We start from the raw sequence: 21,664 nt of genomic DNA on the forward strand, positions 1-21,664 counted from the left end.
CTTCCTTCCTTCCTTCCCCCCTCCTCCTCCTTCTCCTTGAACTCAGCCTGGACGCTGTCCCTCCGCTCTTCAGCTCAAGGCTAGCACTCTACCACTTGAGCCACAGCGCCACTTCCAGTTTTCTGGTGGTTAATTGGAGATAAGAGTCTCACAGACTTTCCTGCCCAGGCTGGCTTTGAACCATGATCTTCAGATCTTAGCTTCCTAGTAGCTAGAATTACAGGTATGAGCCACCAGTGCCTGGCTTGAATTTCTTGTAAATAGAATTGTGCAATGTTCGCTTTTTGTGTCTGTCTTCTTTCACTCAACTTCATTAAATTACAGAGTTTTAAAGTGTGAAACTGTGGGCTGGGGGTATGGTTCCATGGCAGAGTGCTTGCTTAGTACACACAAGGTCCTGGAATCAATCCCCAGTACCCCAGGAACAAAATCAAAATGGGAAATCTTGTGGCTTAGAAATTCAATGATATTCTGGGACAGCACCCAGGCCCAGAGCTCAGGCCCCACGACCAGACCCCCCCCCCCAAAAAAAAAAAAAAAAAAAACAAAACAAACATAAATCCACAGTTGTGTTTCTGCTTCTGAGATGTGGGGACCACTAGCAGCTTAAAGAGCTCCCCAGCTGCCAGCCAGCTGGGAGACAGGGACTAAAACTTTAGGGATCTGGAGTCTGTCAACGATATGAATGAACTTGGAAGCTGATTCTTCCCAGGGCATCTAGTCAATAATAAGGCTTTTTGGACCTCTTCATCTTAGCCCATTGAACTTCTAACCTATTCCACAATGAGCTAAGAAGTGTTGCTTGAAGCCCCTAGCTTTGTAGTAATTTGTTGCATTACAGAATACAACAAAGCCTGGTAGAGTAGATGCATTGGTGGCTCACACCTGTCATCCTAGCTACTCAGGAGGCTGAGATCTGAGGACAACTCAAAGCTGGTCCATGCAGTAAAGTCCGTGAGACTCTTAATCTCCAATTAACCACCAAAAACCTTGTAGTGGAAGCGAGGAGGATAGACTGGTAGAGCTCCAGCTGGGCACAACCAAACCAAACCTAAACAGAAGCTAAGAGACCACAGGGGGACAGTAGCAGAGAAAACCTTCCCAGCCACCCTCTGGTGAAGCTAGTCCCAAACATGCCCAGGCAACTTGTGGCAGGAAGGAGGCAGACAGTGGACACAAACAGGGACAGACGCTTTCAAGCCTGTTTTTCTTTTTTGGTTGGTCGTGGGGCTTGCACTCTGGACCTGCGTGCTGTTGTCCATCAGCTCTTCAGCCAGCTCTTCAGCTCAAGGCAAGCGCTCTACCACTTTGAGCCACAGCGCCAGTTCCGGTTTTCTGGTAGTTAATGGAAAATAAGAGTCTCACCGACTTTCCTTCCCCGGGCTGGCTTTGAACCGCGATCATCAGATCTCAGTCTCCTGAGTAGCTAGGCATGAGCCACCGCTATCCAGCTAAGCCTGGGTTTTAGAAAGACAAGTCAGTGTCCAGGCAAGAGGAGGACCCGGAGACGGTGATCTTGTCGAGGACGTTCGTTCTTCTACAATGGGAGACCAACGAAGAACATCTCCCCTCCAGCCTCGGCAGTTCTGCATGTGGCTGCTGCAGGCCTCAGTCTCTCCAGCGCTCACTGGAGGTGGGAAGGAAGAGGGTCTCCTGCTGAAGGATCATTCTGGGCCCAGCACTCTTTCTGGTTTCCGTGTGCCCCTCCCCCCTTCTGGAATTTTCCATATGTGCCCCCTCCCCCGCCTCGCTCCACCGTGACTGGCACTTGCAGGCCCCACGCACCTGCGTTGTCTCACGGCCCACCATGCTTTGCGCGCTGCCTCACAGCCCACGCTCGCCTGGCCCCTGTCACGAGTTTACCCATAAGGCTCTGCGCGTCTCCTCACGCCCTCCAGCCCGCCTGCGCAGTTACCCACAAGGCTCCGCGTGTCTGCTCACGTGCGCCACGCTGGGTGCCGGGTCGCCATGCGTCCCTGGCTCGTGCCTGGAGGGCGCTTTCCAGTGTCTCCCACCCAGCGAGTCCAGCCAGGTGGTGGCGGTTGGGGCCACAGTGAAATGAGCAATGTCACCAGGTCCCAGAATGGAATGCCGCCCACGGGAGCGAACTGCTGGGCACAGAGGGGAGCAGGCCGCGCCCTCAGAACCCCCCAGAGTCCCAGCCCCCCGAGCGGCCGAGGAGGCCGGGGCGGGCCCAGGGCGCACGCAGTCCGGAGCTCGAGCAGCGAGGCCGCGGGAGGAGGCTCTGGGAACCTGGTAGTCCTCGAGAGGGACGAAGTCCCCGGTCAGGTGCGGCCATGACACCTGACAAGGGGCCCACGCGGGGGGGGGGGGGACGGGGAGGTGGGGCGCGGGCCGGCTCTGGAGCTGTGGGGCCTGGGCTGTGAGCTCTGGACTTTCTCTTCACCAGTCTCCATACGAGCGGTTGAGTCAGAGGATGCTGGACGTTTCCGGGGACCGGGGTGTGCTGAAGGATATCATCCGAGAGGGTGCTGGAGATCTGGTGGCACCCGACGCCTTGGTGCTGGGTATGGCAGCAGCTCACTTTGGTTCTATTCTCTGGGAATTGCATACTTTCACTTTCTTTGGGGCAAGGGAAATTGGTTTTTGTGGGACTGGAAATATGAATACAGTTTGGTTTTAGCTGGTGTGCACCACCATGCCTGAATTGTTTTAAGATGGGGTCCCGCTAACTTTTTTTTTTTTTTTTTCTGGGGCTGGCCTTGAGCTGTGATCTTCTTACTCTTTGCCTCCTCCTAAGTAGCTAGCATGACAGGCAGATGCCCCCACATCCAGCTGGAAAAGCTTCTTTTAAATTGGAGTTTTTCAGAGGAAGGAGAGGTTCCCCTGTCTCCCCTTTGCTGGGTGCAAAATACATCTACAGACACAGAGCCCTTGGACTTGAGACCCTCAGGCAGGTATCCAGTCAGTACTCAGTTTCTAGTACCTTGTTTCCAGGACTGACTGTGATCCAGTCTGTAAATTATTGGTGTGTATTCATGCTTGTGCATGCACATGTGCGCACTGGTCCTTGGGCTTGAACTCAGTGCCTAGGTGCTGTCCTTCAGCTTTTTTGCTCAAGGCTACACTACCACTTAAGTTGAGCCACAGTTCTACATCCAGATTTTTTTGTAGTTTATTGGACATAAATGACTCATGCACTTTACTATTCAAGCTGGATGGGAACCAGGATTCTCATATCTCAGCCTCCTGAGTAGTTAGGATTAGTGGTATGAGCCACTGATGAGCAACTCTTTGGTGTGTGTATTCTCACATTTTTTTTCTGTTCTCTGTCCTAGTGAAATTTTCTGGTTACCTGGAACACATGGACAAACCTTTTGATTCAAATTGCTATAGAAAAACTCCTCGACTGATGAAGCTTGGAGAGGGTAAATTCAGACTACAGCTGGAAAAGAAAGGATTGTTTGGGGAAGTGGGAAGGCACAGCGTTTGGGGGTTGGAAGATGGTCCAGAGCACAGATCTGAGTTGATTGGTTTTGTTTTGTGCTACTGAGGATTGAACCCAATGCCTTGTGCAGGAGTAGATACTACTGGAACCACATTTCCAGTCCTCAAAAAATAAAACAAACTTATTAACTGGATGCTGGTGGCTCATGCCTGTACTCTTAGCTACTCAGTAGGCTGAGATCTGAGGATCACAGTTCAAAGCCAGCCCAGACAGGAAAGTCTGTGAGACTCTTTAACTCCAATAAACCACTAGAAAACTGGAAGTGGCCTGTGGCTCAAGCGGTAGAGCACTAGCCTTGAGCTGAAGAGCTGAGTGACAGCACCTAAGCCCAGAGTTCAAGCCCCACGACCAACAAAAAAAAACCAAAAAACTTAATATACATTAATGTGTTAGTGTATGATATTCTCATACATATAAACGATGTATCTTTTCTCCATCACTCTCCCTATCTCCCCTTTAAAGCAATGTCAACAGGTTTCATTGTTTTTGTATAAGCAGACTGCCTCTAACCACATTCATCCTCATCATTCTGCCTGTTGTCCTCTTTCCTCTCGAGCCCATGGTCACCCATCACTCCCCCATCCCAGCCTGTTTTACTTTCTGTTTTTCTTTTGGGGGGTGGTGGTCTGTTTTTAAAAATAGAATCTCAATAACTGCCTTGGCTGCCCTCAAACTCTCAATAGTCCTCTTCCTGCATCTCCTCCCACAAAGTAGGGTTGGTATTTGGGGGAAGCACCAGTGTACTTTCTCAAGGCCCACCTGGCCAGGTTGTCTTACATCTTGGCTCACCTACTGGATGTTTGTCTTTGTTCATGTGTAAAGTAGCCATCTACCCAGGCCTGCTGAGATGAGAGTGCTCGGTCTTGATTAAAACACCCCTTCCCTTAAGGAAGGGATGGTGGAGACTGAGTACAGGGGAGGAATAAGTAGTGTTGTGTGTTTCCACAGTACAGTCACAATTGGTTCCAGCTGGGAAAGTCATGGTAGGTTTCATGAAAGAGGGGACTCAATGTGAGCCCTGAAGTATGAATCAGATGTGTGTCAGGGTAGCAGCCAGCATGTGGTGAGATATGGAGATGGAATCCTGCTGAGCCTGGAGAAAGTGGATTTTGGGGGCGGTGGGGAGTGTGGGAGGCAGGGCTGCCTGAGCAGTGGGTTGGGACCATGGTGCAGAAAGCCTGGGTAGCACCTGGAGAGGCTTGCATAGGGAAGGGGGAGAAGATTGACCAGCATTGAGAAAACTACTGGGTGCACTCCAACAACTTCTTTACCTGTTCTTCCAGATATTACACTCTGGGGCATGGAGCTGGGCCTTCTGAGCATGCGGAGAGGAGAGCTGGCCAGGTTCCTGTTCAAGCCGACATATGCCTATGGCACACTGGGGTGTCCGCCTCTTATCCCCCCCAACAGCACCGTTCTATTTGAGATTGAGCTTCTCGACTTCCTGGACTCCGCTGAGTCAGACAAGTTTTATGCCTTATCGGCTGTAAGTCCCAGAGCTAGGAGCATTGGCATTTCCCAAGAAAGGGGTGGGTTTGGGTTTGGGTTGGGGTGCTCTAGATCACCTGCTCTGCTAATGATAACCAAGCCTGATCAGTGATGATGGAGGGTCTCTCTGTCCTGGGTAAATGTGCTGGGGAATGTGGAGTCTGTATTGATTCTAAATGAGCAGTTTGAGCAGGCCAGTCACCCCTTGTCATTTCTCTCTGCTAGACAGTGAGCATTGGCTTTTCAGCAGATTAGCCATTGGTAGCACAGAATCAGGGCCCCTGTATAACATCGTGCAGCCAGGCCTTGGAGAGTGAAGGGCTGCTGACTGGATAGCTCACCCAGGACTTCAGGTATAAGCTGGACCACTATATACGGTCACTGTCCTCTTAACAAGGACCATTTGGCTATTATAACATCATTGTAGGCCATACAAAATTACCACTAAGGTGGACAGGCCAAGGGCAAGAAGAAGTGTATATGTCTTTCTCAACATGTAGCAAGTGATCTTGACTATCTTGCTTTTTCTTTTCTTTTTTTTTCAGTTATTAACTTAGTTTTATTTTATTCATTTATATATTTTTTATTATTGTGAAAATGCCATACAGAGGGGTTACAATTACGTGGGCAAGATAGTGAGTACATTTCTTATCAAGCATTGTTGCCTCCTCCTTTGTTTCCCCATACCATCCCTTCCCTTCTCTACCCCCTGCCCCCACACCCTCTTACCACCACCACCCCCTACCCCCCACTCTTGCTTTTTCTTTAAAGCCCTTTACAATACCTGCATGGACAGGGCTTGTAATCTCATCAGAGATTCATACTGGGTGCCTGTACCCTAGGTGAGCCCAGGATTTTGGGCCTCCACTCCCAGAGGTGTCTCAACTTTTCTTCAGTCTCATGAAGCTTGAGGTTCTGATTGGGACCAGGACAAAAGAGGCTTAGCAGAAGATTCTTCCACATAGTCCAGGGTAGAGCACCAGGACAATAAAGACCACAAGGGCTCTGGACCAACGGCCTGAGAAGTGCTTGTACCATGTGGTGGTTGTGAACTCTTAGTTCTAGGCTTAGCCAGCTTCCTCAGTTTCAAGTCCAGGGACAGCCTCAGCAGGGAGGCACATGGTCTCTGTACACACAGGCAGAAGTTTTAGTCTGCAAGGGGGAAACCCCCCTCCAGCCCATAGGCTCCCAGCTTCATTTCCAGATGTTCTTGTCTTTGCTCTGCAGGAGGAACAAGACCAGTTTCCACTTCAGAAGGTCCTCAAGGTGGCAGCAACTGTAAGGGAGTTTGGAAATTACCTTTTCCGCCAAAACCGCTTCTATGATGCCAAAGTGAGGTATAAACGGGTAAGGATGCTCTGACAGTGAGGTATACGTGCACTTCAGAAAACTTCTTTGCTTCAAAGACACGCTGTATCTCTCCATACTCATTTTTCTTTTCTTTTTGTGTTAGTCCTGGGGCTTGAACTCAGCCTGGGGGCTGTCCCTGAGCTTTTTTTTTTTTTTGGTCATGCGGTTTGAACTCTGGGCCTGGATGCTTTTCCTCAGCTCTTCAGCTCAAGGTTAGTGCTCTACCGCTTGAGCCACAGCTCCACTTCTGGCTTTTTCTGCTTATGTGGTGCTGAGGAATCAAACCCAGTGCCTCATGCATGCAAGGCAAGTACTTTTCCACTGAGCCACCTTCCCAGCCCTCCCTGAACTTTTTTTTACTTAAGGCTAGAGTTCTACCTCTTAAGCCACAGCTCCACTTTTAGCTTTTGTGGCTAATTGGAGATAAGACTTTCCTGCCCAGTCTGCCTTTGATCCTCAGAGCTCAGCCTCCTGAGTATTTGGGCTTACAGGCCTGAGCCACCAGTGCCCAGCTCTGCTTACTCTCTATAGGAAACCATTACAAAAAGTCTCATTATGCTGGGTATAGTAGCATACTTCTTAATCCCAGCACTCAGCTGACAGGAGTATCAAGAATTCCAGACCAGCCAGCAGTGCACAGGGAGATTCTTACTTCAAAAGGAAAACAGAATCTTAAAATGCCTGTAATCCTAATAAGGAAGCTGAGATCTGAGGATCATGGTTCAAAACCAGTCCAGGCAGGAAAGTCTGTGAGACTCTTATCTCTAATTAATCACCAGAAAACCAGAAGTGGAGCTTTGGCTCAAAGTGATAGAGTGCTAGCCTTGAGCAAAAGAGCTCAGGGACAATGCCCAGGCCTCAAGCTCTAGCTCCACAACCAACCTCCTCCCCCCCCCCAAAAAAACCTCATGCCATATAGTAATGACTTGGAGAGAGACACGGGGATGCATAGCAGTGTTGTGTGGTTACGTTGAGCATGTTTAGATTGTGAAAATTCATTGACCCTATTTTTTGTGTGTGCAAGACCTGGGGGTTGAACTGTTTTTTCTCAAGGCCAGCCCTCTACGACTTGAGCCACAGTGCCACTTCTAGCTTTTTTTGTTTACATGGTACTGAATTGAACCCAGGGCATCCTGCATGCTAGGCAAGTACTCTATCACTAAGCCACATTCCCAGTCCCTTATTGATCCTGTGTTTGTACCTTTACATATTTTTTGTTGGGTAGGAGTGAGGATTGAACTAGGGCCTTACTCTTTAGTGTCTTCCTTTAATAGATTTGTATGTGTTTTATATATGTATGGAATTGTTACTTGGGGCCTCTGCCTTCCCTCCTGCTCCTCAGGCCTTCCTGGCTCTTATTCTCTGTCCATTCCCTTCCCGTGTCAGGCTCTGAGTTGCTCAAGGGCTTGTCACACTGCCACCCACTCCCACTCCCACACATGGGTTGTTTTTTATTTCCTCTGCTCAGTTGGAGTCCAGTCAGCCTTTTTCCTTTAGAGTTAGGAGAGAGTACAGGATGACTGTTGTTTGTCTCACTCAAGCAGACATTGGGTTTGCATGCCCTTTGATGTCAGAAGTTTCATGACTTTTATGTATTATGGTCTGCAATCTGAGTAAAGTTGGTTTCTTTTGAGGTAGGGCCTGGCCATTTGATTAAGGTTGGTGTGGAACCTGTGATCTTCCTACCTCAGTCTCTGCATCACAGGTGTGCACCTCATTGCCCAGCTGCTGAATTGGGTGCTTCCCTTAACAGTTTTTTTTCAATGTGTGTGTGACATATGAGTGTGTTTTATATATGCATGGAGCAATTAATGGGGCCTCTGCTCTCCCTCCTTCTCCTCAGGCTTTGCTGCTTCTCCATCGGCGATTAGCTCCTCCTGAGGAGCAGCACCTGGTGGAGGCCGCCAAGCTTCTTGTTTTCCTTAACCTGTCCCTCGTGTATCTGAAGTTAGACCGCCCAGCGGCTGCCTTGCGCTTTGGACAGCAGGCTCTGACCATTGACCAAAGGAATGCCAAGGCCCTCTTCAGGTGTGGACAGGTGAGCTGTAGGATCCATGCCCAGGCAGCGAGCAGTGGTGCTCAGCCCAGCCACTGCCAAGCCGCTGTCTCCCCAGCCTCTGAAGGCCTTCTTTCATGACAGGCTTGTCTCCTCTTGACTGAGTACCAACAGGCTCGGGACTTTCTGGTTCGGGCTCAGAAGGAGCAGCCCCTCAATCAGGACATTAACAATGAGCTTAGGAAGCTGGCCAGGTGAGTTCCAAGACCTTAGGACAGACCTGTCAGCTTGGGGAGAGGACTGGCTAGGGTGTGGCCCAGAACCTGCCCCGAGGCAAAAGTGCTCAAGGCCCTATAGTGGCACTTCCTGCCTCCCTTTGTGTCACCCTACAAATCTGTGCCATCTGGAGCGGTGGGCCCATGAGATTCTTAAAAAGGTCTCGTGTACAGGGCTGGGAAGGTGGCTTAGTGGTAGAGCGCTTGCCTTGCATGCCAGAGGCCCTGGGTTCAATTCCTCAGCACCACATAAGCAAAAAGAAAAAAGCCGGAAGTGGCGCTATGGCTCTAGTGGTAGAGCGCTAGCCTTGAATTGAAGAGCTGAGGGACAGTGCCCAGGCCCAGAGTTCAGGCCCCACAACTGGACCCAAAAAAAAAAAAAAAAAAAAAGGTCTCGTGCTTAAGACTCTCCACCCACTTCCATTGCTTGCCTCCAATTGACTATGGTGCCCAGTAGGTCTTGGCAGGATGCCAAATGGGCCTGCCAGGCCTAACTATCATTAGTCTTGTAGAAATTGAATCCTTTCTCAAAAGGTTATATGTCCGTTGTACAAAACCAAGTGCCCTTCTATGAGTGGTCTTCTAGTAAGTAGTATCTTCCTGCAGTGTATCAGTGACATTCTTGGCCTCTTCATCTTTAAAGATGGGATCTGAAGCTCTAGTTAAAGGTTTCTGGGCTCTAAGGTATGAGTGTGTGCACCCCTTCTATTTGGGTCCAGTTGCAGCATTGTGACCTCTCGTGCTATCTAGGCATTTCCTCTGGTGTGGAATAGTTTCCTCTCATGGTAAGTGTGGAGGGTGGGAAACTGACTATTCCTTAGCAAGAAAGTTGGAGATATTGAGAGTGAGAGGGTCACTGGGCAAAACATGGCCTGAAGTTCACTGACAGTGGCCACCATCTTTTCAAAGGACACTGTGTAAGAATCTTCCTGAGCAGGCTGGAGCCTTGCTTGTCTCTTTGTCTCCCAGCATCCCTTCACCCCTTCCTGGCTCAGGCTAAAGCCTGCTGGGTTTTCAGTGTCTGCACCTGAGCTATTGCATGTCCCCTCCTGTTTCTCTGCAGCTGTTACAAAGACTACATGGACAAGGAGAAAGAAATGTGCCACCGGATGTTTGCTGCTTGTGAAGATGGCTCCATGGTGGGAGGAGACTGAAGGTAAGGAGGGCTGGCAGGGCATTTGGGGGATGGTAAGACTGTTCAGGAAGGGAGAGAAGTACACTGTTCACCCAGCTTTGCTGACTAGTGGCCATGCAAGCTGAGGAGAGGAGGGAGAGCAGGACTGCCCCTCTATATGGGGTAATGGCACAGTGATTGTCCACAAAAACTATCTTGAGCTTTGAGAATTTTTGTTTGTTTGGTTGTTTTGTTTTATGATGGTCCTGGGGCTTGAACTCAGGGCCTGGGCTCTGTCCCTTAGTTAATTCATTTAAGTCTGGTGTTCTACCACTTGAGCCACAGCTCTACTTCTGGCTTTTTGGTGGTTTATTAAAGAGTCTCATGGACTTTCCTGCCTGGGCTGGCTTTGAACCACAATCCTCAGACCTCAGCTTGTTGCTAGAATTAGAGGAATGAGCCACCAGTGCCCAGTGAGCTTTCACATTTTTAAAACTGTTTTTGTGTGTTTTATGTTAAACGCTCATATGTAACAGTGGGTTAGATGTGGGATGTAGTCATTAGTGGGATGATCTAGCAGCGTGTTGAAGTGGAGATGCAGGCACTTAGTCTGGTCTTTCCTAAGAACCTGAAAACTTTCCTCATTTTACCTGTAACGTGTTAACAAGATGATAAGATCCCAGTGTCCAGGCTATGGGTAGGGCCAGGCTGCACCTAGAATTGGAGAGCTGAGGGTGCCAGGCTGGCACTCCAGCGGGCCCTGGCAGGACAAGGTGCCCCCAGAAGTATGCGAGATAACCTTCCAGTCTGCTCTACTCGGCTCAGCTCGTAAGAACACAAAACACCTGCTTTGCTGAGCAGATAAGTTGGCTCTCTTGAGAGAAGTTAAACAGGAACAAGAAAACAGCTGCTCAGTGGCCTCCTGGCAACGAGTTCCACCTTTGAAGTGCCCTCCATGTCTACAGAGCGGCTTGGGGGAGGGGCAGGAGAGGAGAGGCCTAGTGACCTGAGGCCTCCTTCCTGGCTGATGTGACTCCCCACCCCAGCCTGCAGGTCTGTGGGATGTGGGGTACCGCAAACTGGTCTGCCTTCGGTTTGTCACACAAGGGTTTTTTGTTTTTTGTTTTTGTTTTTTGTAAAGATGCTGAACAGATGGGTTACAGTTACATGAGTAAGGTAATGACTACATTTCTTGTCCATTGTTACCCTCTCCTTTGTCACATGAGGTTTTGACCAAACTCAGCCACTTTGCTGACGAGAGTGGCTCTTAGTCCCATAGGACAAGCCGTTGTGCTAAATTAGTGTGTGAGCTGCAGCATTTCCCTGCCCTTAATCTTGGCAAAATCTTTCTCCTCAAAAGCAAGATAGAAGTTGTAGTGATCCTCCCAAACCACAGAGCAGTGAGTCATATACTTAGTTGAAGTGCAAAGGTGAAAAGTAGATTGGTTACAGGTGATGTTCTCTACCCACCATCAGGTGGTGGTGTGAGTCAGCGAGTGAGTCACCTTCAGTTTGTGAAGAATATGAAATGAGAGTTTGGGGTGAGCAGTGAATACAAGTCATTTCCATGGTAGCAATGTAGCCTACTACCTGTAGGTTCCAGGAGAAATGTCCAGGCCTGCTGTGTGCATGGTGTAGGGAAATTTGTGTCATTTGAGAATACTGAACTCTGCAGCCTGAGTATACATGGTCTCCCCTCACCATGGTCTCCTTGGAACTGTACCTGAGGCTGCACTGCAGGCCTTGTGAACTGTACTGCAAACAGGGATTGCCCTTGGTTTCTGCTGGTGTCTGGTAGACACATGGGGCTGGCTGTTTGCACGACATTTTTCAGCATTTTTAACCATTTTTCAGTGAGGTTCTAGCCCATCTAGATCCAGGTGTTGGGAAAGTCAGCCAGGCTTCCTCTTCATCCTCTGTGCCTGCCAGCTTCCCTGGCTCTAGGCTGGAGGTGGTGGCATGTTCTGTAGTCCCAGCCTGCCATGGTCATGTGAGCAACAGCAATGATTGCACTGGAAATGGCATGTGGAATCTGCCTGCTGCTGTTAAAGTTAGAACATGTGTAGCTCTGTGATGCTGTCCTGGCCCCTTGCTTCTGCTTGCTTGTGGCAGGGTTATCACTTAAAAGAAATTTGACCTACTTGATAATTTGAATCAGGACCATTGTCCGTTGTAAGGTCTTTGGTGTTAGCCCTACGGCTCAGAGGTGCTCTGGCCAAGTGACTAGATGGGCTAGGTGCTCTGGCTTGGTGACTTGAGATTGGAGACTTGAGATTGGAGACCTTGTCATCTTCATCCTTGCATTTTCCAGCACTGAGAACTTTGCCTGGTGCTTGATAAGTGGTGACTGGGTCAGTCTAAACTGCCAAGATACCCCATACCTTAACTTGGATACCCCACACTTTAACTCCTTCCCAGGCAGTCAGATCCATGTTATTAACCATGACAGAAATCCATACTTTAGCATCAGCCAAAATGGGTTCACTGATACGATCTTAAGGGATGCCCCCAGAGTCTTAAGTGGAAGTGTACACAGTACTTGACAAGTAAAGACCTCACAGATCTGAGGGCCTGGGGTACTGCAGCCTCTCCACTGCTGCAGCTTCCCCTTTGGAAGCAGGGCTCAGGCACCCATGTCCTCAACTTTTCCTCACAACTTCCTCCTCTTCTGCCAACCACAGCCCCTGTCTTAGAAGTCCTTGGGGCGAACCTGGCCTGCTGGGAGAGGTGGGCAGGACTGGCTGTGGAGATAAGAAGACCCCATGCTGGTGCTGAGCTATCCCCACCCTCTCTGCTGTCATTGAGTCCTGCTGTTGCAGATGACAGTGACAGGAACAGTCATGTCTATGATTGGCCACTTTCTGGTAGAGCATTGGTTTTTGTATTTACTGGCCACCTGTGGTTTTTCTGCAAGTTATATATTGATATTGAGATGCTCTGCCCCTGCTTCCCTTGTGGTATTTTGTCTGTCACTGGAAGAATCCTTGTGTATGAGGGTGTCCTCCCCCAGTTCTCAATGCATTTTGGGTTTACATGGTCTGGTGCATCACCGTTCCTCTGTGGTCCCAGAATGGGGTGTGGATGGTATACCTGAAGGAGTAAGACAGGAGTCCTGGGGTAAAGGTGTTCACACAGCTCTTCCTGAGGCCAGCCAGCCTCCCCAGCCTCATATTATTTCTCATTTATAGGTCAGGGAGGGAAGAAGCTTAAGGAACAAAGACATTTTCTGGTGGTGTCTGTATGGGCTCTCAGTGACCACCTTTGTTGCACTTGAAACACGTGTGGAGCTTTAAATAGATCTAGCCTCTAGTTCTTATAGAGCCTGCCCTGTGCAGCCATAGGTTTCTGTTCTCTTAGCTGTTTAGAAGGTCCCCTCCTCCATGCTTCCCATACGTAAGGGAAGCTGAAGCCGCTGGGGTAGGAAGAAGACGATGGAGACAGTGCCCGACTGGCTTTTTATTTTATTTTTTGTTTTATTTTATTTATTTATTTTTTTGGTCGGTGTGGGGCCTGAAATCTGGATGCCTGAACTCTGGGCCTGGATGCTGTGCCTCAGCTCTTCAGCTCAAGGCTAGCGCTCTACCACTTGAGCCACAACACCACTTCTGGCTTTTTCTGCTTATGTGGTGCTGAGGAATCGAACCCAGGGCTTCATGCATGCAAGGCGTGCCACTCTGCCACTGAGCCACCTTCCCAGCCCCCCGACTGGCTTTTTAAAAGATTGTCTCCTGAGAAGTTAAAGCAGCTCCCAGGAGGCCCCAGTGGAATAAGACCAGCCATGGAGAGTCTACTCTTGGAAGCTCCGGTCCTGGAATTTGGGCCTGGTTCACAGCTGGTGAGTATGCACACAGGAGCAGCAGTCTTTCATGGTCTGGGGTGAACCCTGGGCTCCCTTGATGCAGAATGGCCTTCCGGTGTCTGGGCTCTTGTCCAGTTGCCAGAGCGGATCATCTTCTCTCACAAAATGTGCCTGGATCGGACAGGGAATCTATTTTATCTGCTTGTTCCTAAAGAGATTAAGAGAGGAAGCCCTTATATCTAATACTGGGTCTATGCAACCTGCTAAATTCATCTACATGCTGAACAAATAACACCATTTGTTTAAAGGCATGTTTGTGAGTTAGTATGTGGTTCATTCTTCTGTCTCCCCCTCCCCACTGAGATTTTTCTGATGAAGCCAGGATCGTATTTTCTGCAGGTCACTGGCCAAGCAGCAAGGCTTATTAACAGGTGAGGGCCGGCCCTTCTGAGCATGCAGACAGAGCTGACTTAGGCTCTTGGTGTGGATCCTGGCGGTGAAGTGCCTTTCCTCTCATAGAAGTTGTCACTGAAGTCACCTTCTGTTATCTGACCACAAATACCTCCCTTAGCTTGCTCCTTTTCAGTGTGCCCCTTCCTGTGGAGTCTCTCTGGCCCCTCACCTCCTCACATCCGCTCTTGCAGCTGTAATGGGCCCAAAGCCTGCTTCCCACTGAGACCTGCCCCAGTGGAGTCCGTGCTTGGTGGGCAAGGGAGCAGTGATGGCCCCAGCACTGGTTGTTCAGGGCATAGATATATGGCTTCCCTTCCTGATCTTCAAGCCAGTTGTCAGGAGGCACCCACCCTTACTCCAGCTGTGACTATGTATGCAGCTTCTGGGCCTCGGTATCAGCATCTGTCATATTCCTTTAGATTGTATTCCTGGGTCCATCAGATGTTGGCTTGATCTGGTTTTAATTTCTTGGGTTCACTCTTAACTATATAAGCCCTGCATCCAAGCAGGGGCCCCTGGCCACCAAGGTAGATGAATAAGCGCCCAGCCAAACAGTGGGAACAGTGAGTCTGAATAGTAGGGATTTAATACCAGGTGTCTGAGGGCCTGTCTGGCCTCTGCCTAGATTACTGACTGCCTCCTTCTAGTTCCTTAGGGGCATGGACTGAGCCCTTGTGACTTTGCCATTGCTGACATAACTTTCAAGGGAAAGGGGCAGGATTAGATTTTGAACTCAGAGCCTCAAACTTGCTAGGCAAGCACTCTACCACTTGAACCACTTTGAGCCATGCTTCTTTTTTTTGTTTGTTTTAGTTTCCAGATTTGTGTTTTTGCCCATGCTGGCCTTGGATTGCAATTCTCTCTCTCCCTCCCTGATAGCTGGAATTACAGGGTTGAACCACCACTACTCAGTTTATTAGTTGAGATGGGAGTCTAACTTTTGCTTTGGTGGACCTCAGGCTGTGAATCTCCACTCCATTTTCCACCTTCCAAGTAGCTGGAGTTAGCCAGGCCAGCTTTTTTTTTTTTTTTTTTTTAATTTATTTTTGTGGAACTGGGGATTGACTCAGAAACTCCCATGTACTGGGCAAGCCCTCCACCACTGGGCACATCCCAGCCCTCATGATTTCCATACTCCCTTACCCTCCAAGTCACAGACCAGCAAGAAGCAGAGAGGAATCGGTGAGCCCAAGGGAGTCAGCACCGCAGAAAGGTTTTCACATGTAATGAACAAGGAGTAAAGAGCTGTGAACAGAAGTTCTTTCTGACATGGATGCCAGCCCTGTTGGAAGAAGGAGAGGAAGCATCTATCATGCTGTGGCCAGAGCAGTCCCAGCTATCACAGTCTGAACAGCAGAGGCAGTAAGAAAGCCTCCCTCTAGGCAGGGCTGGTTCACCCCCACAATGCAGGGTTCCACCTTTGTAGATGAACTGAATGTGATGACAGCAACAAAACCTGCCAGGCCAGTTTCCTGTTGCTTTGCGGGGGGGGGGGGGGGGGGGGGGAGGGGGGGGAGGGGAAATAGGGCAGAGAGGCTGGAAACAGTGCAGAGGGGATGGAAACAGTGCAGAGATGCTTCTGTTAGCCACCAGGGGTCCAGTTTGCCCAGTGATGGGGAGGGGCTCACACTTGCTCAAGAAAAAGAGGGAATAGTGGATAGCAACTGGAAATGTGTCCCATGTGGGCCTCGTGGAACAGCCTGGTGGCCGTAGGGCTGACCCTGAGCTGCAGCTGGGGGAACTGAGGCAGGGTGGTTCTAGGGGAGACACCTGCAGCTGCTCACCTGTGCAGCTGAAGCCCAATAGGGCTGTTCCTGGCTCTGAGAGGGAGCAGAGGCTCCGGCCTGTGGAACTGTGATGGTGTTAGGATGAAGTGCACGTCAGTGGGGAGGCAGGCAAGGGGGTGCAGTGGGAATAGTCTGCTGCAGGACCAGAGGCCAGAACACAGCTGTGGGATGGTGGTGGAGGGCAAGCATGATGCCAGAGAGCAAGGATGCACCAAACTCAGCATTATGTGGGTGGTTAGGACGGCACTTTGGGAAAGGGGACCAATTAGGTGCAGCAAGGCCTGTGCATCTTCCCATGATTATGTGCAATGTCATTCTGGGAATGAAAGGAGTGCCCCTTAGCTTTCACTTGTGATTTCAAAGGGCTGTGTGACCTTGAGAGGTTCCAGAGGCTTTTTTGATGTACTCCTATGCGCTGCCTTCCTGCCCTGTGTCTCTGTCCTGCCCCTCAGCTCTTTGTCTTCTGATTTCCGACATGAATATCCCAGGCTCTTGGTTCCAGGATGACATCACTCTTCTGTGCCCTCTGTTACATCTTCATACTCTTCTTCAGTTACTGCGGACACCAGTGTCTCCTTGCTCAGTGTGGATTTCATGTGCACTGAGCCTTTTCCGGAGGCCGTGGGAAGCAGCTTGTTAGTATTCTCTGTGTTCCTCCCCCAGACGGATTGCCATTGTCTTTGCCAGTCTCTGAGCTTATCTTTCCTCCAGCCACAGATACGCCAGCTTTCTCTCACTTTGTGTCTCTGCTAGCTGTGTATATTGGGCTTTCAAATTGAAATGTGAGCTTTTCTGTTTTGAAGTATTCTCTTTCATGCTTAAGGTATTAACTTTTTATTGGCTCTAGTTTGTAAATTCAACCTTGTAAGAGCAGTGTCTGAGGTGGCCCTGAAGTTTCTCATGCTGTCGCATCATGCTTGGTATGGACAGGATGCAAGGTTGCTTTGTGAAGTCACTTCATGGGGCACATATCATATTAAAAGGATTTTTCTGTTTTCACTTGGTTATCACAAAGCCTTACAGTGAACATTTTCAAACCTGTCCAGAAGTAAAGGCATTTTGCCTGGTATTTGCTTACCATGTATCAGAACCTGGTTTGACAGTTACCAGATTTCTGCTGCTCTTTCCTCTTATTTAAATCATAAAAGTGCTGCATGTTTATAGTTTAAACCAACAAAGAAAGAGCAGTGTGTCCCCAGCCCCCAGCTCGCTCTGCACAGGTGACAGCCCCCCATGGTCAGCTGTGGGGCTTGAACTCAGGGCCTGGAGACTGTCCCTGAGCTATTTCGCGCAAGGCTAGCGCTCTACTACTTTGAGCCACAGCACCACTTCTGGTTTTCTGGTGGTTATATTGGAGGTAAGGGTCTCATAGACTTTCTTGCCTAGGGTTGGCTTTAAACAGCAGTCTTCAAACCTCAGCCTCCTGAGTAGTTAGGATTATAGGCATGAGCCACCAGTGCCTGGCTTGAAGTTTTGTTTTTTTTTTTTAAAGGAAATATTCGAAGATGTTGGTATATGGTCTCCACAAACAGAATTACACATTTTATACTTGAAAGATTTTTCTTGTTTGATTTTGGCAGTACTAGGGACTGAACTCAGGGCCATCCACTTGCTAGACTGTTCATTAACCACTTCAGCACAGTTGTTTTTGCTTTAGCTTACATTTCAGATGTATATCAGATGATTCTTATTTTTGGTCGGTCATGGGGTTTGAACTCTGTGCCTGGGCACTGTCCCTCAGCTCTTCAGCTCAAGGTGAGCACTCTACCACTTGAGCTACAGTGCCACTTCGTTTTCTGATTTATTGGAGATAAGAGTCTCACGGACTTTCCTGCCTAGCCTGGCTCTGAACCACAATCCTCAGACCTCAGCCTCCGGAGTAGCTAGGATTGCAGGCATGAGCTACCAGCATCCAACTCAGATTGATATTTTTTTTTTTTTTGTCGGTCGTGGGGCTTGAACTCTGGGCCTGGGCGCTGTCCCTCAGCTCTTCAGCTCAAGGCGAGCACTCTACCACTTGAGCTACAGTGCCACTTCCGGTTTTCTGGTGGTTTATTGGAGATAGGAGTCTCACGGTCTCTCCTGCCCGGGCTGGCTTTGAACCGCGATCCTCAGATCTCAGCCTCCTGAGTAGCTAGGATTACAGGCGTGAGCCACCAGCGCCCGGCGATTCAGATTGATATTTTTAACAGTCATTGATAGAAGACAGTGTATTTGCTGTCCCTTCTACTGAGATGTCGTGTCGCTCACTCTGCTCTGGCCAGACAAGAGAGACCTGACATTTCTGCCCTCTATATCACATGCTCGGTCCAGCTCCACCCTGCCACTCTGGAACCCTGCTTACACCATCCCCTAACACCTGGTGGCACTTGAGCATGCCATCTTGGGTGCCCAGGGTGCTGTCTTCTATCTGGCTTCACTCTTAGGGCAATGACCAGCAGTGTCTGCAGAATCTTCCTCAGCTCAGACACGGTCATCCCAGCTGTTCCCAGTGTCTACCAGGAAGGAGAGAGCGGCTAAGGCTGAGGAGGTTGTCTCTCCTCAGTGGCCTGGCTTGGAATCAAACCACCAAGCCTTGAGGATGAGTCAAGGGCAGGAAGCAGCCAAGCAAGTGTTCCAGGAAGGTGACTGAGAGGGGGGTGAGTGCCAGATGGTGTCATGTAGGCTGGTGTCATGTAGGCTGGTGTGATGTCGGCTGGGGCCTGGCTTGGAGAAGGCTGGGCTGTGTGTGCATTGGGCCCCGTCCTCACTGCAGGTGCGTAGAGTCTGGGGCTCGGTTTAGTCACTGCTGGGCCCTAGCACAAGTAAGCCCCATTAGGAACCACACACAGGTGCTAGAACAGGGCATTCCCTTCCTTGGACAGCGGTGCTGTGCACTCCCAGTAGTCCAGCTCTTGCCCTGTGCACTGAACAGACAGGGATGATGCAGCAGGAAATAATGGGGCAAGAGCAAAAGCCAGGTTGAGATCTAGATCAGCTCTGCCACACCGGCTGTCTGCAGTCAGCAGGTTTGTGTTGACTTTCTATGTAGTACAAAGCGAAGCCCATGGGAAGGAGGAAAGCAACTACAGGGTTAATGTAAGTGCCCCAGCACTTCATTACACAGGGTGGCCTGACCCACCCCAGGGATTCATGGTCTGTCTGGAAAGCAGCTGGCATAGTCTTCTCCCAGCGATCCCTAGGAGTAGATGGGGAAAAGCAATGGATTTAAGTCCTGCTGGACACAGAGTTTAGGGGCCTCGTCTGAAAAAACTAAATGATCCCTTGGCATCTTTTTGACACTGGTTTCCTTTTCTTTGTCGGTTATTGGGCTTGAACTCAGCCTGGGCGCTGTCCTGAGCTCTGTTGCTCAAGGCTAGCGCTCTACCACTTTGACTCACAGCTACACTTTCGGTTTTCTGATGGTTAATTGGAGAGAAGAGATAAGAGAGACTGGGAATGTGGCTCAGTAGTAGAGTGTTCAATTTCTCAGTACCACATACACAGAAAAAGCTGGAAGTGGTGCTGTGGGTCAAGCGGTAGCGTGCTAGCCTTGAGCAAGAGAAGCTCAGGGACAGTGCTCAGACCCTGAGTTCAAGCCCCAGGACTGCACCCCTCCCGCCCCCCCCAAAAAAAAGTCTCAAGTTTTTCTGCCTGGGCTGGCTTTGAATTGTGTTCCTCTGATCTCAGCCTTCTGTGTAGCTAGGATTACAGGTGTGAGCAACTGGTGCCCATCTTGACCCTGGTTTTCTGAGATTGGGGCCAATGATGAGTTGAAGTTTCAGAGTCACTGTGTCCACAGGCAGCCATCTCCTGAAGCCAACAGGGGACAGTGGGCAATGCCTGCTCATCCTTGTCTGCCATTGGCCAGGCCTCTTCCCAGGTGGGCAATGCCCTGGGCCTGGCTCCCCTCACACCACTTATAGCTGCTCACAGAGACTGTAGAGTTTGCCGTGTATCTTTACTGTTCTGTTTGTTGTTTGACCCTAGATTCTTCCACTAACCTCAAGCCAGAGCAGCAGCCCCGAGTTCTGGTCATGGCTGGGCAGGGGATGGATGGAGCCTCCAGGTGCAGAGGAATACAGAAGCCTTCACCCCTCACCCATGTCCTCCTGTCCACTCTGCCCCTCCCCTCACCTGGCTGCCATGTTTTCCCCCTGGAACAGGAAAGGCAGCTATGAAAAGGAGCAAAGTGGGCTTTTGAAAAAGCAGTTTCTTGTTTTTTGCAAATGGAATTAGCCCTTGGCACTTCTCCCAGTCCCAGTCCCCCTTCCGCTGCTCTGGTCCCTGGGTTAATGCAGATAGAGATTGCTTTGTGTGTTTTGTTGGGTTCTATGTTTTGAAGGGAGAATTTGGTTACAAATGTTTTTGTTGTAAATAAAACACTTCCTTGTTCTCGGAAGAGCCCATGTAAATGATGTGAGTTCAGCTGACTTGGGGGCATAGGTGAGGTGGAGAGAAACCCCCCAAGGACAGGCAGGGGTGGCACTGGGGAATGGCAGGGGTGGGACTGGCAGGAATGGGGCTTGAGGACTGGCAGGACTGGGAATTGGGCTGGCGGGGAGGGGGGGGGACTTAGGTTTGTTTGGAGGAACAATAAAATGTGTGCCTGGATTTGAGGTCCCTGCAGTGTACCCCTCCTATGGGGAGCTGTTTTCCAGAAAAACCACTGGAAACAGAGCCAGTTGGTCGCCCTGTTCTTGGAGCCCGGAGGCTCCCTGCCCCCCTCTGGGCAGGGCGCTGCTCCCATGTTGGTCTCTGTGTCTCTGTTGTCCCCTCTTGGGGTTGGGATGCAGGTGTCCCTCCTGGGCTCTGTCCCCTCCCAGTCACCTCTTTTGCCCCCACCAGCCCCATCCCTCTCTTGGTACCCTTCTTCCAGAGGTCTCTGCCTCCCCTCTCCACCCTCTGTTTGAGATCCTCCTCCAACATTCTCCACTGGCCCATGGGGTAGTGCAGTGCAGGCAGCATTGCCTTGTCCCCAGACCTGACTACTCCCCATGCTTGCTCCCTGTACTTCATCCTGCCCGGAGAACACCACCATCCCGACCCCAAGCTTGTGAGGATTCCTGCCTCACAGATGGGGATGAGCCCCATCTGTGCCCCCTCTTGTCATTGTCTACCCTCCACCTCAGAGAACATTCCCTGGCCCAGGGCTGTGGCTGCCCACCTGGAAGCCCGGTTGTGCCTCTGCCCAAGTGCCAGAACCAGCTGCAGGGGAACCTTGTCCTTGCTGGCTGCCACCTGGAGGAGAGGCCAGGCCTTCTGAGGCCTCCCAGGGTCTCCAGCCCCACAGCAGTTATTTTCTGCAGACATCCTGAGACCCATGCTGAGGGTCCCCACCTACCTCCAGACCTGAAGACCTGTGCTCTCCCATCAGTGGTCACCTTCTCTCCCTCCACCACAGCGCTTTCATTTGAGTTGGGGTCTTGCTCTGCTGCCCAGCTGGCCTCAAACTCCTGGGCTCAAATGATCCTCCTTCCTCAAAGCCTCTAAGTCGCTCTAAGCTACATGTACCCAGAAAGTCTGTGTCAGTACCCAGAAAGTCAGTGTCAGTGCTTGCTCCTGGACTCCCTGTCCCCAACCCCATCTCCATTTTCTACCCTGAAGCATTCACGTGCCGGAACCTTATGCATGGTGTGCATAGAACCCCAATGGCCACCCACCCTCTGTCCATCACTGGTTTTGTCTTGGCAGAGAGCTGCCAAAGGAGCTCTGGTAGAGCCTGGTGTCACCGCCCATGGCGATGGGCAAATGCTGAAAGTAACTACATACCACTGCTCTGGAGCGCTCCAGGAGCCGTGATGCCTATGGACTGACCAGAAGGGCGCACTGCGTAGGTGTGCATATGAAGTGTCCCCGTTTAAAAATCCGTGTTTCCCCAGAGGCTGGCGCTATTGAGGTAGGACCAGGAGGGTTCTGACTTGTGACTAATTTGGAAAAGGAGAGCTTGCCCA

The 21,664-nt window shown here is 50.2% G+C and overlaps 1 protein-coding gene across 5 annotated transcripts; it reads left to right on the forward strand.

Annotated features, from left to right (window-relative positions):
* The first annotated feature begins 1,965 nt into the window (after positions 1-1,965).
* Positions 1,966-20,060, forward strand: Fkbp6 (FKBP prolyl isomerase family member 6 (inactive)). Of its 5 annotated transcripts, none has more exons than XM_070033112.1 (9): positions 1,966-2,289; positions 2,411-2,528; positions 3,300-3,389; positions 4,753-4,955; positions 6,185-6,304; positions 8,151-8,345; positions 8,448-8,557; positions 9,642-9,734; positions 19,701-20,060. In XM_070033112.1, exons 1-8 carry the CDS (start codon positions 1,969-1,971, stop codon positions 9,730-9,732), a joined length of 1,248 nt encoding a protein of 415 aa, XP_069889213.1. In that variant the 5' UTR covers positions 1,966-1,968; the 3' UTR covers positions 9,733-9,734; positions 19,701-20,060. The 5 variants fall into 5 exon arrangements, with proteins under 5 accessions (XP_069889213.1, XP_069889216.1, XP_069889214.1 ...); XM_070033115.1 differs by having other exon boundaries at positions 8,478-8,557; XM_070033113.1 differs by lacking the exon at positions 19,701-20,060 and adding an exon at positions 10,834-10,868.
* Positions 20,061-21,664: the final 1,604 nt, after the last annotated feature.

This window comes from Dipodomys merriami, unplaced genomic scaffold (genome assembly GCF_024711535.1).
Source record: "Dipodomys merriami isolate MVZ:Mamm:240054 unplaced genomic scaffold, mDipMer1.0.p SCAF_22, whole genome shotgun sequence".
In the NCBI taxonomy this organism is placed as follows: domain Eukaryota; kingdom Metazoa; phylum Chordata; class Mammalia; order Rodentia; family Heteromyidae; genus Dipodomys; species Dipodomys merriami.